The sequence below is a fragment of the Alternaria conjuncta genome, assembly GCF_024043145.1.
Source record: "Alternaria conjuncta strain BMP 0040 chromosome Unknown scaffold_9, whole genome shotgun sequence".
Classification (NCBI taxonomy): Eukaryota; Fungi; Ascomycota; class Dothideomycetes; order Pleosporales; family Pleosporaceae; genus Alternaria; species Alternaria conjuncta.
The window spans coordinates 984866-1002145 of NW_026250098.1; the positions used below are offsets into that span (position 1 = coordinate 984866).

At 53.8% G+C, this 17280-nt stretch overlaps 8 protein-coding genes across 8 annotated transcripts; 6 read left to right on the top strand and 2 right to left on the bottom strand.

The window, feature by feature from the left end:
• Window positions 1–653: 653 nt before the first annotated feature.
• J4E85_006801 (uncharacterized protein) lies at window positions 654–2759 on the top strand (the record flags this gene model as incomplete). The annotated part of the gene is made up of 1 exon (XM_051471036.1): window positions 654–2759. The coding sequence occupies one exon, from the start codon at window positions 654–656 to the stop codon at window positions 2757–2759; it is 2106 nt and encodes a 701-aa protein (XP_051325246.1).
• Window positions 2760–3227: 468 nt separating this feature from the next.
• J4E85_006802 (uncharacterized protein) lies at window positions 3228–5616 on the bottom strand (the record flags this gene model as incomplete). The annotated part of the gene is made up of 4 exons (XM_051471037.1): window positions 3228–4963; window positions 5016–5421; window positions 5473–5525; window positions 5577–5616. The coding sequence occupies 4 exons, from the start codon at window positions 5614–5616 to the stop codon at window positions 3228–3230; spliced, it is 2235 nt and encodes a 744-aa protein (XP_051325247.1).
• Window positions 5617–5964: 348 nt separating this feature from the next.
• On the top strand, window positions 5965–7989 carry J4E85_006803 (uncharacterized protein; the record flags this gene model as incomplete). The annotated part of the gene is made up of 2 exons (XM_051471038.1): window positions 5965–6141; window positions 6256–7989. The coding sequence occupies 2 exons, from the start codon at window positions 5965–5967 to the stop codon at window positions 7987–7989; spliced, it is 1911 nt and encodes a 636-aa protein (XP_051325248.1).
• Window positions 7990–8159: 170 nt separating this feature from the next.
• J4E85_006804 (uncharacterized protein) lies at window positions 8160–8932 on the top strand (the record flags this gene model as incomplete). The annotated part of the gene is made up of 2 exons (XM_051471039.1): window positions 8160–8655; window positions 8721–8932. 2 exons carry the CDS (start codon window positions 8160–8162, stop codon window positions 8930–8932), a joined length of 708 nt encoding a protein of 235 aa, XP_051325249.1.
• Window positions 8933–9364: 432 nt separating this feature from the next.
• J4E85_006805 (uncharacterized protein) lies at window positions 9365–10288 on the top strand (the record flags this gene model as incomplete). Its single annotated transcript, XM_051471040.1, has 4 exons — window positions 9365–9473; window positions 9522–9856; window positions 9909–10213; window positions 10267–10288. The coding sequence occupies 4 exons, from the start codon at window positions 9365–9367 to the stop codon at window positions 10286–10288; spliced, it is 771 nt and encodes a 256-aa protein (XP_051325250.1).
• Window positions 10289–10772: 484 nt separating this feature from the next.
• On the top strand, window positions 10773–12967 carry J4E85_006806 (putative NRPS-like protein biosynthetic cluster; the record flags this gene model as incomplete). Its single annotated transcript, XM_051471041.1, has 4 exons — window positions 10773–10788; window positions 10917–11033; window positions 11087–11606; window positions 11656–12967. 4 exons carry the CDS (start codon window positions 10773–10775, stop codon window positions 12965–12967), a joined length of 1965 nt encoding a protein of 654 aa, XP_051325251.1.
• Window positions 12968–13101: 134 nt separating this feature from the next.
• Window positions 13102–14060, bottom strand: J4E85_006807 (uncharacterized protein; the record flags this gene model as incomplete). Its single annotated transcript, XM_051471042.1, has 3 exons — window positions 13102–13585; window positions 13638–13778; window positions 13888–14060. 3 exons carry the CDS (start codon window positions 14058–14060, stop codon window positions 13102–13104), a joined length of 798 nt encoding a protein of 265 aa, XP_051325252.1.
• An 898-nt stretch (window positions 14061–14958) lies between these two features.
• J4E85_006808 (uncharacterized protein) lies at window positions 14959–15996 on the top strand (the record flags this gene model as incomplete). The annotated part of the gene is made up of 2 exons (XM_051471043.1): window positions 14959–15211; window positions 15260–15996. 2 exons carry the CDS (start codon window positions 14959–14961, stop codon window positions 15994–15996), a joined length of 990 nt encoding a protein of 329 aa, XP_051325253.1.
• Window positions 15997–17280: the final 1284 nt, after the last annotated feature.

Here is a 17280-nt window from a genome sequence, read left to right on the forward strand (position 1 = left end):
CGGCAACGCCTTCCCGCCTACATGTATGACAGGCAAATCTCGCAGCTACGGAAAGATCCCTTCCATGCGCGTTGTATGGGTCATGGCACGCTGTCGGTGGCTCGGGCGTGTGAGCGACGTTCAAGCAGCCGGACTCCCAAGGAGCGACTTTGAGCATAATTAGCCGGTTATGGTTAGCGTATGAAGCTTATTTCAAGCCACGGCCAACAGAGTGCCCGCTGGGCCTTGATGCACCCCCGCAGTGCATCGACCCTGCCGCCCTGCATCTGAGAGGCAATTGATTACAGTCGGCACTACGGCCACATGGACTATTACCGGCACCATGGCTGAAGACGGTGCGTGTGTGCGTCTTTCGCTGGACGACTATCACATTTCGTCAACCTCCTACGACACTGTCACACACTGTCTATTCCCAACGTCCTAGGTTGCGTCTCCATTCCGATCCTTCGACGTACCAACGAAACAACGACCCTGGTTACATCTCAGACTGCTCGCGACGAAGTCAGCATGCGATAAACATCGGTACAGGCACACGCCATCCATCACTGGCAACCGCCCAACCTTGCATCCAGTGCAAGCCTGGAAACATAGACCAAACAAGAGTCGGCAACGGTGCAGCAGCGCGTAGCATCATGAGCCACAATCACATGTCGATGGGCTCCATGGGCGCCTTGCCCGCGCTCACAGAATGGCCAGACTTCTACTACGCCGTGATTGGGGCCGCAGTCGGCGTCGCAGCACTGTTCAACGTGTACAACTATGCGCTATACCGCCAAAGAATGCTCGCAGCAAGAGGAGGATCGCGAACGCCTGCAAAGCCCATATCATGGCTCGCCCTCGGGAATGCGACACTCTACGCCCTGACGCGCGAAGCGTCCAATTTCTCATTACGCATACCACTGAAAGCTCGCATACTCAGACTACCAACAGTCGGCCGATCGTCGCTGGTAGTCGGAAACGTGGTCGTGCTGGTCGTTCTATGTTTGTACGGCTTCGATGTGACGGACATGTTCAGCATGGAGAATATTGGCTTTCGTTGCGGTGTAATCACGATCGCCCAACTACCGATTATCGTGCTGCTAGCTGGCAAGAACAACATTATCGGGTGTCTTAGCGGTGTGAGTTACGAGCGTTTAAATTGGCTACATCGATGGTGCGCTCGATGCATGCTCCTTACGGCCACCATGCACCTGGGATATTTCCTCAGTGCATGGGCTCCATACGACTATATCGGCTACCAACTCAAGAATAACGCGATTGTTTGGAAAGGCCTTGCTGCATGGTGTACCCTGGCATGGATTGTGTTCAGTTCCATGACACCAATCCGAGGCTGGAATTACGAGATATTCGTTATTCAACATATCGTTTCGTTTGCAGTTTTCCTTGCGTTCGTCTACATTCATACCCCTCTCGAGATGAACGGCTATGTCTGGGCTCCTGTTGCCATTTTCCTGTTCGACCGCCTCTTCCGAGCATTGCGACTGCTATACATCAACAGCTCCGTATTTCATCCTGCGTTAAAGAAGAGGGGCCAACTGAATGGCCTCTGGGCGTGCAAAGCCGAATTCACACCTCTCCCTCACAACACCACCCGAATCACTATACCCAACCCACCCATCAGCTGGACTCCTGGTCAACATGTATATCTATCATGTCACTCCGTTGTGCCGCTACAAAGCCATCCATTCACCGTGGCCTCGATACCAGCAGATGGGAAGATGGAGTTTTACGTCAAGGCTGAGAAGGGAGGTACCAGGCGTCTCTTCATGCACGCGGAGAAATCCGGTAGTCTATCTGGAGTGCCCGTCAAAGCCAGGACTGTGGCCATAGAAGGCCCATACGGCACTTTAAGACCACTCCGCCAATTCGACAGCGTCGTTCTCCTCGCAGGAAGTACCGGCGGTACTTTCACTCTCCCACTCCTCCGCGACCTCCTCCAGGGTTGGAAGGAGAATGCTTGTGGCAACACAGGTAGTACTTCGATCTTCAAAACACCAACAGGTGCTGCCACGCGACATATCCGCTTCGTATGGGTCGTCAAGAGCAGAGGGCAGCTAAGCTGGTTCTCCGAGCAACTGTCCTCCGTATACACTGAGTTCCGAACGCTGCAGGAAACACTCCGCGACATCAAACTTGAAATGAGCGTCTACATCACCTGCGACGAGTCCTTCACAGAAGAGCACAACTCCGTACTCTCTAGCGTAACTACACCCAACATAAACACAAAATCACAGAACGAGCCCCAGCACGGCACTGTGCAATACAGATCGCCCTCACAGACATCGGAAAAGAAGAGCGAGAAGAAATCGCATAGGCAGGGATACCAAGAAGTAACATCTGTCGATTCAACAAGTCTCGATATCCAACAAGCATGTGGTCCGAACGGCACATGCTGTTGCCGCACTGCGGTTGACGAATCATCCTCAGCTAGTAAAGCAGTGTGCAGCTGTTCGAAACCTACAGCTACCTCGTCTCGACCTGCATCCTTCGCACCTTCCACTCCGTCTTCCCTCGAAAAAGGCAAGAGAGTCATTGTCCACCCGTCGATAGCGATATACTCCGGTCGACCGAAGACGCGGGATATCATACGCAGGTCGTTGGAACAAGCGTTGGGCGAGAGTGCAGTGGTGGTGTGTGGGCCACAAGGATTAGTGGCAGACGTGAAGCACGATGTTGTCTCGTTGAGCGATGAGCGGGCGGTGCACAAAGGGACGGGAGCGCAGGGCATATACCTACACACCGAAAGCTTCGGATGGTGACATCTTCACTTCGAATATATTCTTAACCACACCACGTCATCCAAAAGTGCATAATGTGAAGTATGGTAGTAGTAACATTCGTCGCAATAAATAAGAGTACAGATGCAAACCGTCTCATCACGGTGCAACGCCTCAAACGCCTATCCAAACCCAACCCACAATATCGCCAAAAAGATGCTAGTATGCGTTCGTGGAAAATGTGCGTAAAACAAAGCGCAGATGCAATGATGATGACAAAGGGAAGAGATGGTAGATGGGACGCGAGGCAAGCGCTCGCTTTCAATCCACAATCCTCAACGCCAGACACCACTCCGTTTGATGGAACAAAGGAAATGGTATTTGCCCGCCCTCCTTTCGTCACGCCAACGCCGTGGAATGTTATGTGTCCAAACACCCCATTATTTACCCTTCGTCGTGTCGTTGTTGTATATGTCGTAATCGTTCCGGGGCTGTCACGCATCGTCCGTCCTACCGGACCATGCGCTTGCTGCGTTGGATGAAAGGAGATGGCATCTCCGGCTCGGTTTCGGGGTCCCATACTGCGGGCGGGCTGATACCGCCAGTTCGCTTGACGGGACTCCTTCGGCCGTTGTATCCGAAGCCCTTCTTCGCGCCTCCCTCGTCTTCACTCATAGTGTGCACAGGGATACCGCGCGCTTGTTGAAGTTCGACTAGTGTGCGGCCCTGGACACCGCCGTTGTTGCGCATTGCTTGAACGCGGAACGCCTCGTTGCCCTTCTTTGATGGTAGTCCGGCAAATGGAATGGACTTTGTGGTAGCGCCTGTCTTGCGTGGTGATGTTGATGCGGTGTCGGTGGACTTGGACTTTGTTCGAGAAGGCGACGCAGCGACGATGGGTACGGCGGAAACAGGACGGGGCTTTGTAGTTCTGGGACCCAGGAGGTTTGGTGTGCTTCCCAATCGACCGTTGGCCTTCAACAGCGGCGCTTGGGCATTTGCGAGCACCTTGAAGGGGTCCGCACTCATAGGACGGCCACCAGAGGCGCTTCGTGCGCGGGTCGGCGATGGCAGCACAGGAAGATCATCATCGTCGTCGAAGTCGGCGTTCCACTCTGCCTCAGTTGGCGACGGGGGAACGTCAGCTTCCCATTTCTTCGCGCCTTCCTTAGCAGCAGCGAAGATGTTTTGCTTAGGTTGCTGGTTGCGACGAGGGGAAAGCGAGAGTCCCTTGAGCGAGATAGGTGCCGGCGACGGCTCAGCCATCTGCACATCCATGGGAGAGTCGGGTACTTGTGTGGTGGAGGGCTGAGAGAACATTGTGCGGGCGCGGACGAGGGGACCGCGGGACGGTCGCTTTGCCTTTGGCTTAGCTGCGATGGTAACATCTTCGGTGTGGTCGTCCAGGGAGAGTGACGATAGGTCTGTTCCGCTGGCGAAGTCGGAGTCTGTGTTGAGGGTGTTTTGCGAGCCGCTCTTAACGGCACCATCGGACTCTGCTGAGAACAAAGCAGACGTTGGTTCTGTTGCCGCCATAGTAGGCGTATTGGACCGAGGAGCCAGCTTTGGCGATGTGCTCAGACGGTTGGGGTACATCTTCAGGGCGCGCTCTACCCGCCTGTTCACTTCTCCCTCGAAGGTCGCCTGGAGCTGAGCCAGCTCTTTTTGTACTCGTTGTTCCGTTTGCAGCTTCACTTGTCGCTCAATCTCCAACTGTGCTTTGACTTCCCACTCTCGTCGTAATTGGTCGTCCAACTCTTTGCGTATCCGTGAAATGGCTTCGCTTGCCTCCTTCTCCCTCTTCGCTGTCAACATACGCTGCTCACGGAGGTCCTGCCCTAGCTTGACGACTTCCTGCTCTTTGCGCATAAGCTTGACGATTGGCAGGTTGAGAAGTGCGGCTGTGTCTGGTCTGTTGTCGGGCGTTGTGTTCAGGCAGCTCGCAATGACCTTTCGGAGTTCCGCCGAGTAGCAGGCTGGTATGTCGGGGTATCGGCCCAGCTTGATCTTCGAGATGAGCTCGAAGTGTGTTTTGGCATTGAAGGGTGGTGACTTTGTGCACATCTCGTATATGATGCACCCGAGCGCCCAGATATCGGAGTGGGGACCATACTGCTCGGCCTTGCAGATCTCAGGCGACATGTAAAACGGCGTGCCGACGTAGGTAGAGGCGAAGTCGTGGGATTGGAGGATCTTGGACAGACCGAAGTCGCCCAGCTTGACGCTGTTGTCATCGCCAAGGAAGACTGTGAGTTGTTAGCGCAGAGTCACGCGACGTGGAGAAGACCAGATACTGACTGTTCTCGGGCTTGAGGTCTCTGTGGAGGATCATGGGCTTGCGGGGGTCACGGGCAGGCTTCGCGTTGCCAACGAGTCCCATGACGTTGCGGCCTGCCGCAGGTGGGTCTTCACCGTAGTGGCAGCGGTACAGGGCGCTGACGATTTGGCTGAAGATGCTCCAGACGAACTCCTCCTCGCACACCTGGTTCTTGTTCTTGAGGTCGCGGATGACACGTCCGAGGTCGCCGTTGCCGCAGTACTCCATGTAGAGGTGCAGGTCCTGCGATGCCTTGATGTGGTCGCGCTCGAAGTAGGCGACGATGTTGGGGTGGCGGAGTTCCTTGAGGATGGACAGCTCGGCCTGGAGCTGCTCGCGTTCCTTCTGCGACATCTTGAGATAGCTGATTTCCTTGCGGCACAGGATCTAGGCGGCGGTTAGCACGTCGCGCGCGCAGGCGTCGTCGTCGCTGCTTACATAGCCATCTGACTTCCGCTTGACTTTGCGGATGATACCAAAGGACCCATGGCCTATACAACGTCAGTATGCGTCCTCTTGCGCCTCTCGGGGGCGGTCCGTACCAATCTTCTCGAGCACATCGTACTTTTCTTCCTCGGGCATGGTGAAGGTATTGCTATTGCTCAAAAGACATGCAACGATTAAGGGTAGGATAGGGTAGCAAGCTGCTGGGTTAGTAGAGCTCGGAGGTAGCGAGGGATGTATGTAATGTACAGTGGGTGGGATGGAAGCCAAGTTTCCTTGGTGTTTGGCCCTGTTTACGCTAACGGCCGTCAACCCAGCAACGCTGCACGCGCCTCACGTGTTGCAGTTGCCAGGCGCACGCACCCCTGTCACTGCTCTTATCGATAGTCACGCCGATCTCCGCCGCCACTCGTCATCGCAGAGCAATAGTCACTTTCACCTCCACCATGTCGCCGTTACTGAGGACCTCTCCTTCTCGCCACACAAATGGACGTCAAGAAGAAGCACGAGATCGAGGCCGCCCTCGCGACCGAAGCCCAGGCGATTTCCTCGGGCCAGCTCAAGGAAGAGAATCCGCTGGACACGAGCGAGGATTTCAGGGTCTTTTGTGAAGCATGCCGGCGGGGAGACCTGAAGGTTTGCCAGGAAATGATATCGACCGGGGTAAACATCAACGCAAGAGACAGGTTTGATTACACCCCACTTATCTTAGTAAGACAATCTCCGAGTTCAAATCTAAACAATTCGCTATCCAATTCAGAGCGCTGACCGCTGAAGGCCAGTCTATGCGGTCACTACGAAGTCATACGCCTGCTCCTCGAGAACGGTGCACTCTGCGAACGCGACACGTTCCAAGGCGAGCGATGTCTATACAACGCGCTCAACGACCGTATACGTAATCTGTTACTATCCTACGACTATGCGAAATCCTCGAATCCCTTACAACCGCTGGCAGCGCATATTACTTCGCTCCTCACGCGACCTTCGCCCAAGACGACAGACATTACCATCACAGCCTTCGACCAAGAGTTCCACCTCCACAAATTCCTCCTCGCCGCACGATCGCCCTACTTTGCGAAAAAGCTCGAGACAGCGCCAAATACAACGTCGTGGAAACTACCCAACACTATACCCGCCGAGTCGCTGGGTGTCGCATTGCAGTATCTGTACTTCCAGGAAGTCTCAATACGGAGGGCATTGCATGGGTTGAGTGACGAGCAGGAGCTGGTCGTGTTGAAAGGCATAGACAAGATTGGCAAGCAGCTGGAGATAGAACGCTTGTTTGAAGATATAACAGAAGTCTCGGATCGAAGATTATTGCGCCAGCGAAGAGCAGAGGAATTGGAACGCGGCAGAGATCAGCTAGAGGGATGGTTCAAGAACAACGTCCTCCGGCATAAAAGAGTCGTAGACACTGCAAAAGTGGACAGCATACAATGGGACCGGGAAAACTCCATCTTCGCCGATATATTACTGCGCGCCGATGATGATGATGACGAGGATCAAGACTCCGATGGCACAGATCGGTCACCAGGGCCGTCAGAGTCATCTACGCCGCCTGTGCGAAACGCACCGGGGCCTCTTCTCGGCATACCAGTCGGATCGGGTCGCTCACGTTCAAGGTCGCCGTCCCGCCAACGAGCATCCCGTAAATCGACCGTTTTCCCTGCACACCGAGCCATGCTATTGCGCTCCGAGTATTTCCTAACCATGTTCAGCTCGCAGTTCAAGGAAGCACAAGATACGCCGCATTTGCAGATTGTAACCCTTGACTGCTCGCCAGCAGTTCTGGAAACCATCCTCACCTTCATGTACACCGAGCGCGCCGATTTCGGCCTGGATATTGCCATCGACGTGCTCTTTGCTGCAGATCAGCTCTTCATCGAGAAGCTCAAGCAGCGCGCCGCCATCATTATCTCTGCGCTAGGCAATGGCGCGACCTCAGCGGTGGAGTCAGACAACCCACGGGGAGCTACAGATGCTGATGAAGCCGTGGACATCTACGAAGTTATTCGAGCCGGGTGGGATACAAGGGTGCAACGCCTGGAGGAGTTCGCTGCGCGATACATCGCCTACCGACTGGAACACTACATCGACCAACCCGAGTTTGCAGAGCTGGTACAAGAATCCGCGAATCGCGTCAAGGCACGTCAAGAGACTGACACTGTCGAACTTGTCGACGACATCCGCTACTACCTCTCGGAACGATTCAGGCTACGCTTTGAAGACAGCGGGCTAGATGAGATGATGGACGAGAGCGCGGCCATGCAAGCTAGTACCGAGGGAGATCTTGTTGGTACAATGGGCGATCTCGCACTAGAAGACGGTGTACCCGACAGTGTACAGCAGGACGAGAATATCGCGGCGGTCGAACAGCAGATTGCTGCTGGTGTCATTAGGAATTTGGATGGCGAGGAGGTTGGTGACGAGTTTGCTCAGGACGCGATGAATTATCAGATCCTGCTGGGAAAGATAGATACCTTGCTTGAGAAGCTGAATTTGGATGCTTAGATAGCGAATTCAGTTAGACCCGGGTAAACCCTTAGCGGTACTTGAAACTCGTGTATATTATTGAAACCCGCCCCGTTCTCATGATACCTTCCGCATTCACTTTCAGCCCCCAATTTGCAAAATCCTTCCTAGCACATTTCTCGGCCGTTCTCACGTCGACTCACGTTATCATGCCTTCTCAATTGGTGGACGATTGCATCCGCCTGGACCTCCTGTGCCGGCTACGATGGAATCTAATGACCAGCTTGCACAATATTGAGATTGTGGTGGGGTCCGAGGACGAAGAAAAGATTCTCCCGCTGATCGACCACCCCTACGCGGACGAAGAGATTAGCGAGCCTGGACTGAGCCGCATCGAGGTGAACAGCTGCGAATGTCTCGAAAAATTCGACCTCTCGTACGATTCTAGCCCTGAGGAGGACGGCTATCGACCCCCACCTCCTCTAATCATTGAGAACGAAGACGGAAAGCACATCACATTGCGGCAATTTGTTACCGAAGTACATGCCTATCTCAACGAGCATCTGGCTGAACTCAAGAAAGCCCAGCGCGTAATGGCCGCCGAGCCTTGGTCAGAAACAATGTTGTACTACAGACGCGCCTGGCCAAGAAGAACCGATGATGGTAATATCATCGTGAACGTCGAGATGATGCCTCGGGCGCCTGGTGAGGAGACCAGAAAAAGGCTTTGGGTCGCTCAACTGAGACAAGCCGAACACTACGAGGGAAAGCGCCGACCTCGTCGATAGTCTATCGGACCCATCCTGCCGAGGTGACATACTCTATGAAATCGAGCGATGTCTCGCTCGTAGGCAAGACGCTGAACGAGAAGTGGAATCCTGGCAAGGTCAAATTATCCTACAGCAGGATCGTGACGGAGATCATGGCGGTCAATATCACCACCTTTGTCGAAGTCGTGCCTGCGGGTGGAAGGGTGACGTAGAAGGTACGATTTCGGGAGACTGTTGGAATTGCCGGTTGAATCCTAATCGCGACTCCGATTGATGGACTTGATGGAGGGTTCGGTGTCTTGAGTCTTTGTTGTATGATTGCATGTAGTCTTCTAGTTATTTCCAGATGATATGCGATGTTCATCGTCTCGGGCAAGAGCACGCTGTTGGTGACATCATGGTGGGGTAGCCGCGGTGCTCAGTTCCCCACCCAACCGTCGTTGACAGTTTGACAAATACCTTAGCAACTCATAATGCGCGTCATTGCTCGAACAACTTCACTTCTTCAATCTCCAATTGCTCGAATCTTACCTCAGAACTTACGAGGATTTTCAATTGCGGCACCACGTTTCTTTACACTCCGCCCAACAACGCTTCCACGTAAACAAGGGCTATCCGCCATCTCCAAACAACAGACCGCAACGATGTCGACAGAATCCACACAGTCGCAGGCATGCTGCAACACACCCGCTGTAGTCAGCGAGGGCTACCAACCCAAGGGCGATTACATTGAGGCAGACGGACTGAAGACTTGTACGTCCCAGCACGACATCACCAGGGACCGCAATTAACTTCCAACAGATCAAACCGGCCCCAAGGACGCAAAACAAGGAATCCTAGTCGTCTACGACATCTTTGGATTCTTCAACCAAACACTCCAAGGTGCTGATATCTTGGCTTACACCGACAACCAGAAGTACCAGGTCTTCATGCCCGACTTCTTCGAGGGCAAGCCAGCCGACATCTCCTGGATGCCCCCGGACACCAAGGAGAAGGAGCAGAAGATGGGCGAGTTCTTCCAGTCGCAGGCTGCGCCGCCAAAGACGTTGCCGCGCATCCCGAAGATTGTCGATGAACTCACTCAGAAGTACGGAATTGAGAAGTGGGCTATCATTGGCTTCTGCTGGGGCGGAAAGGTACGGAAGAGCTAGCCAGATCACCTACGACGTATCTCCTAACACTGTACAGATTGTCAACTTGTCTTCCATGGAAGGCACAAAGTTCAAGGTCGCAGCAGCATGCCACCCCGCCATGGTTGCCGGCGACGACGCCCCCGGCATCAAAATCCCCTACATCATGCTTCCATCAGGCGACGAGTCAAAGGATGACGTCAAGAAGTGGCAGGAGGGTATCAAGGTCCCTCACGTGGTTGAGTGGTTCCCAGACCAGATCCACGGCTGGATGGCGGCGCGCAGTGACCTTTCGCAGGAGAAGGTCAGGAAGGAGTACGAGCGCGGATACAAGATGGTGTTGGATTTCTTCCACAAGCACATGTGAGTTTAATGGAAGAGCTGCGGTAATGTAGGTAGAATGCTCATTCCGCTAGGGGTTCTGAGGCGAAACTCTAGTATAAATACCGGTAATGTCGATACAAAACAATATAACGTAGAACAGAAAATCTCTTCTTCCTGGACTGTGACTGTGAGTGTGTTGTTAGCAGCCTTGGGTTTCCTAAATATAGGCATGGCTGCGCCAGCTATCCTATGCCCAGGCGGATCAACCATCACCAACTATCTGACCCATGGCCAATGTGGAAAAGGTCCGAAGTCATGGCAACAGAGGTTGCAAGAGTAGAGTTACGGGTAGGTGTGGGGCTCAACACGTGGGGTTAGGTACTCTGGGGCCGCCAGCCGCGTGCATTGGCGTAGAACGGCGGTTGGGAGACCGAGGGCATGTCGGCAATTGATCACGTTGCGGATGGCCATGTCGCAGGTTATCTAGAAGCATTGGGCAGACTTCGGCGCATTTCTGTCGCGACATTTACCTTCATTGTTTCTCTGCGCATCTTTCACGTACATTCTTCATTCATAGATATATTAGAAAGATCCCATCATGGCTCTTCCGATCGGTGCGTGTTCCCATCTCGAGTAGCGGCCGTGGCGCGCTTGTCGTCCCATCCAGCTCCCGACCATCTCTACACAACCGTTGTCGTACATGTTAGCTGACGAAACTTTGAAGCACCTCAAGCTGTAGCAGGCGCAATCGCAGGCGTTACTGCCGCTGCAGCCTACATCGACGCCAAATACCACATCACCAAAGACCTCAAAGGCCAACGCGTCCTGAAAGCTGCCGCGCGCGATCTCGAGAAGAATGGTAAGCCCGAGCTACGTATGCCTCCTACCACCCACGTTCTAACAAGACAACAGCACAAGGCAGAGGCCAGTCCCTCTGGTACCAATTCGAAGCCCAAGTCCACCGCCTGCCCTCGACCGAAGAATGCATCTGGTCCCGTACCGGCTGCTACACCTGGGCCGAAACCTACGCGAACGCCTGTCGATACGGCCAATACCTGCGCCAGAATGGAGTTGTTCCCGGGCAGCTCTTTGCCATGTACATGATGAACCGGCCGGAGTTCCTCTTTGCACATCTGGGTAGCTGGAGCATAGGAAGCGCGCCGGCGTGGATCAACTACAACCTTGCAGGCGATGCGCTGGTGCACTGCCTGAAAGTCAGTGGTGCCAAGGTGCTGCTTGTGGATGAAGATCAAGAGTGCAGAGACCGCATCGAGGCGGTTAGGGAGAGGTTGGAGAGCGAGCTGGGCATGACTGTCTTGGTCTTGGACACGGGTTTGAAGGGGGAGATATCGAGGCTGGAACCTACTAGGCCTGAGGATGAGCTTAGGGTGGGCATGAAGGGGAAGTTCCCGCTCTTCCTGTTCTACACAAGGTTAGTTACCGCGGCTGTGCTGCGAAGAGGACAATGCTGATTACAACAGTGGCACAACCGGACACCCGAAAGCTTGCCCCTTCGAGACGCAGAGAGCAGTCGGCTTGACACAGCGTGTGGGTGCTATGGGATTGAAAACAGGCCCCAACGGCGATAGGTGGTATGTTTGCATGCCTCTATACCACGGCACGGGAGGCACGACGGCACTCGTCTGCATGGTCACCGGCCTTACGTGCTGTATCGGCACCAAGTTCTCTACATCGAAATTCTGGACCGACGTACGCGATTCGAGATCTACCGCCATTGTCTACGTAGGAGAGACAGCCCGGTACCTTCTCAACGCCCCTCCTAGCGACCTCGACCGGAAACACAACGTCAGGGCCATGTTCGGAAACGGCCTTCGTCCCGATGTATGGCAGCGTTTTGTCGATCGCTTCGGCATCGAGATCGTCGGCGAGTTCTTCAACAGCACAGAAGGTGTCATGGCTCTTTTCAATGGCTCTCGTGGGCCTTTCACAGCAACTTCAGTTGGACACCAGGGTATCATCGAGCGCTGGCGCTCCCACAACACTTACGTCCCAGTCGAGATCGATTTCGTAACCGGAGACCTTTTGCGCGATCCCAAGACGGGCTTCTGCAAACGCAAGTCCTATGAGGAGGGCAGTGAGATCCTCGTACAGATGCCGAGCGAGCAAGCCTTTGTCGGCTACTGGAACAACCCGGATGCTACTGAGAAACGCTTCGAACGCAATGTCTTCCGGAAAGGCGACTTGTATTACCGTACAGGCGACGCTCTCCGCCGCGACGCCGACGGCCGCTGGTTCTTCATGGACCGCCTCGGCGACACCTTCCGCTGGAAGTCGGAGAACGTGAGCACAGCCGAAGTCAGCGAGGCACTTGGCTCTTTCCCTGGAATTCAAGAAGCAAACGTCTATGGTGTCGAAGTGCCCGGCTACGACGGCCGCGCAGGTTGTGCAGCCATCTACATCGACCCCGCACATCTAGACTCGTTCAACTTCAACGCGCTACTTGCGCACGCGAAGGAGAAGCTGCCCAAATACGCAGTGCCTGTCTTCTTGAGGATACAGAAACAGCAAACTACGATGCACAACAACAAGCAGAACAAGGTTCCGCTGAGGAACGACGGTATCGATCTGAGGAAGCTCATGGAGAGGGCGGATAAAGAAGCGAAGGAGCAAGGAAAGGAAGAGGCAGAATACGACACCATGTACTGGCACCCGGCCGCTCTTGGATCTGGCAAGGGCAAGAGTGGCGGTGATGATGGATATGTTGTATTCACCATGGCGGATTGGGACTTGCTTAAAGGAAGTGTAGATGTAGAGGGTGGTGCCAAGTTGTAAGGTTCCCCAGTATATAATTGCTTATAGTCTGTAAATCGTAGCGTTCACGTTCTGCAATAAACATCATGTCTGCGAACACGCGTGAGCCATGACTGAGTTTGCTCGTAACACACTGTCGCTTCTTCATTGTCGTTTCACTTCTCTTCCATCAACGTAGGTTCGAACTTCTCCTTCCTAGCCTGCGTCGCACCAGAAGCCTTCCACGCGGACAGAATCAAGTCCACAATAGCGTCCACACCCTGATCCCTTTTGACAACCGCAAAGATAGTCGGCCCACCCTCACGCATCCTCCTGCTATCCCGCTCCATGACACCCAGATCCGCACCGACCGCCTCGGCAAGATCGATCTTGTTGACGACCAGCAGGTCTGACTGTGTGATTCCCGGACCACCCTTCCTGGGGATCTTATCACCACCCGAGACATCGATAACGTAGATGATGAAGTCGGCGAGTTCGCGCGAGTAGTTCGCAGCAAGGTTGTCGCCGCCGGACTCGATGAGCAGGAGGTCTGTGTTGAACTTTTGGTGCAAGTTGGTGAGCGTCATGAGGTTCACGGAGATGTCTTCGCGGACGGCGGCATGGGGGCAGCCTCCAGTCTCGACAGCGACGATGCGCTCACTATAGTCGCGTCAAACATACTCCGGCATGTGTGTATTGTGGCTGCTCTTACGCGGGCAAGGCATTGTTCTTGGTGAGGAACTCGCAGTCTTCTCGCGTGAAGATGTCGTTCGTTACCGCGGCTATAGAGAAGCGCGTTCGGAGATGTTTGCAGAGGGCTAGCATGAGAGCTGTCTTGCCCGAGCCTACTGGTCTAGGCTGGTCAGTATCTTGAGAATATAGTATATCTTGCCATGCCAACTCTGCATCATGTCGGCCGAGCAGTATATTGACATGTACGTGTCACACGGGGTCCATCGTACCCTCCAATTCCGATAGTGAAGGACCGGTCTTCCCAGTCTCTTCCCTCGATGATGGGCAGCTCGCGGCCCAGGTAGCTCCCCGGCCCATCGAGGATCTCATGCGTGTGGCCGTGATCCGCAGCCTCGTGCGAATGCGAATGCGACGCGCCTTCGTGTGAGTGGCCGGTAGACATTGTTGTATGATGTAGTATGACTATCAATCAACAGAGGAAGCCAGCAAGCAGGAGTGAAGCTCGAGGATCTCCATGGTGGGGCACGACACGACGAGAGACGTGGGGTTCAATCCGGCGCAACCCTGGTAGCGAAGCTTCACTCAATAACACCGGCGATAGGCTGACAGGCGACGACACGCCGCTCGCATGAACAACACTCACGACCATATCAAAGGCCAATTCAATGCAGCGGTGATTGTCATTACCGTAGCGTGCCACGACTCGAATAAGGCGTCCTTAATCGGAGGATACGGGAGTGCTCGGACCATGGCGCGAGGGATCATTGCTGCTGCCCCTGCATCTTCATCACGATCCTCGGCACCCGCGATATGATTACCAGCTATAGTTCCCTTCTCTGAATTTCACGGACCAGCATGTTCCCACATGGACCTGTCGTTCCTGGTCAGCGGCGCAAAGCAGCTTGCGTACCATTGGGAAAGGAGAATGAGGTACCGGAGCAATCTTTCGCTTCTTCAATCCTTCAATATCGCCCAGACCCGCCACACAGCCACGGCAATGGATATGCAGTTAATTTCCACGCCTGCGAGCCTCCCTATGCGGTGGCCCTGGTACCTGCAGGTGACATGACGCAGGATTTCGCAGCTCTATGTAAAGCCAGCGCAGCACCCGCAAGCTTGTGGACCCTGTTTTCTCAATGCCCTTGCGTTTTCAGGTTTCTGCGTCTTAATCGAGATCGTGCGGTTTGGAGATATTTCCCCATACGGTAGACCTCTTCCTGCTTTAAGGATAGTTGTTCCCTTCTGAAACTCACCTTCGTCGCTCGCCTGCTTTCCCCGCTTCCTCTTGTTTGTTTGTTTTTGCGATTCTATACGCGTATTTTTCTGGTGTAATGTCTAACATGGCTGTTTCGTGGGAGAAATCGACACATGGGTCTCTTACGCTATGGGATATCGATCGCGAATTCCAAGATGCGCATGAGGCGTACGAGCAATGGCAGGCGCGGCATCGTCGCACGCGTTCCAAATGGTTGTGTCTCGGCACGAAGAACCGCGACGATGCTGTTGGCAAAGCTCTGCGCCTAGGGGGACAGATTCAAAGGATCATGGAGCAAGGAAAAGCAAGATTTGGGGCACGATTCGAGGAAGGTGACAGTAAGTCCGCGGTTCAACCCCGAGGTGATAGAGACTGACTATGTGTAGCAAAATGCAACACCATCCTCTCAGCACAACTCCTACGAATCCAATACGAGATCAGACAACCACTTTACGACAGCGTTTTCTCTTCGACACCAACGATACCCATTGACGACATAATTACGACCGCCAAAAGCGTCCGTCGCGCCTGCCTTACTGCCCTGCGCGAACAATACGCACGTCTCGAATCGCCAATCCTATCGCCCATTCTCCCTCCTCCACGTTTCAAAGTAGAATTTTGCCCTTTCGCAGACAACCTGCGGAAAGATCTCAAAGAGTCCAAGTCGAGCACACTACGCGCCAAGAAAGCTTTCCCACACGATAAACACGACGACCGCGAGATATGTCCGCACTGTGATGCATGCATCTCAGTCGCGGCACACTCCGGACTGCCAGCGTCCAGATGTATACTCTTCACCTCGCACATTGCGCTCGACACAATGGCGACGAACGACAAAGCGACCTTTGCATGCAACAGCTGCTACAAGACCTTTGACGATTCCTACGCCTTCCTCGATCATTACTTCCAGAAGCAAATCGGGAGTGAGAGGAGTTGCTTGCGGCTGTCTGTACAAAGGAGCTCGAGCTGGTTCTTGAACGAGCAGTTCCTTGACAGCGACCCTTCGATTATTGAGCAGTGTCTGAAGAATTGCATGGCGAGAGAGACTATGCGGGGCAGAGGCCATAAGAAGATGAAGAGCCAGATTACCATACGACAAGTACATTCGAGCGGGAACGATTGAAGTTTTCCCAATCGGAGATGACAGTACGACCACATATCACGCTACCACCGGCAGGAGCAAAACCACGAAGCAAAGCAACATTCCTCGGCATTACACGATCAGTTGTATACGAATGCGTCCTTTCGTATCGCCAATCAGCCAATCGAGTCGCAATGCGACAACAGAGACCTTACACATTCCGTCTCACGACCCGCACACAAGTTCCACACCAAAGCCAAAGCTTTCGTATGAACGCGGACGGAACGCCGCATTCTCCGTCTCTTATCCTTCTTGTATCATACATACCTTTTTCTGTACACATACGTTTACTCTTATGTCTAATGCCCTAATGTTTTTGTCAAGGAATTCAAGATCGTAGCAGAGTATGTCACGAGCATGATGAATACGAACACGAATCTACAATTGCGCATCAAAACCCTAGCGCAAGCTCAACTCGATGAATACAAATACCTTCTCAAACATGAATACACGATCAGCATACAGTACCATTCCTATGTATCCAGCACTTCTGAACACCGCGCGCCGCACCCTCACATAACACAGCGACGATCACACCCGTCGCATAAACAGCGCAAGCCGTGCTACCCGCATGCCCAGACACACGTCAGATGGGCATCCCGGTTTCACATTGGCAACGAACGCAAACGCAGCTGGCAGAAGGAAAGGAAAAGGACCGAGAAAGATAGCTTCATCTCCTCGGCCCTTTTTCCGCGCGGAACTTCCCTCGAGCATGTTGCTCGTCACCTAACTCCAAGCACTCGGTCTCATATCGCCAGACTGCAGTATGGGGACATGTACAATGATCGCAACTCTACCCGAGTGAGCTGGCGATCTACCAACTGTGACACTCATCACCCAGCCTGTCTGTTCCCAAGATTCGGGGAATCGGGGAATGGGCAACACATACGCGCCACACCCACAGAACTCTATCCTAGCCACCTAAGACTACTATCAAGCCGACCTACCCGTCTTGTGTCCGGCCACTTCTTTCCTTTGCCTTTGCTATGCTGCACATACACATCTACTCAGCGTCGTAAACTGAACGCGCCAGCGACGCGCAACCACATGAAACCACATCTGTCCGTGGGTCTCTCACTCGGCGAAACCCCACCGTAATACGTCTTGGCTTTCTTACGTATGGATGCGCCTGGGTACGAGATTATTCCGCTCATCACGAGAGGATTATTACGAACGACTGCTTGGGGGTTCTTGGTGCATTGCGTGTTGGTGTTGGCCTGGGCGGTTGTGATGGGGATACCTGGTTTGTGTGTAGGGTGGGTTGGT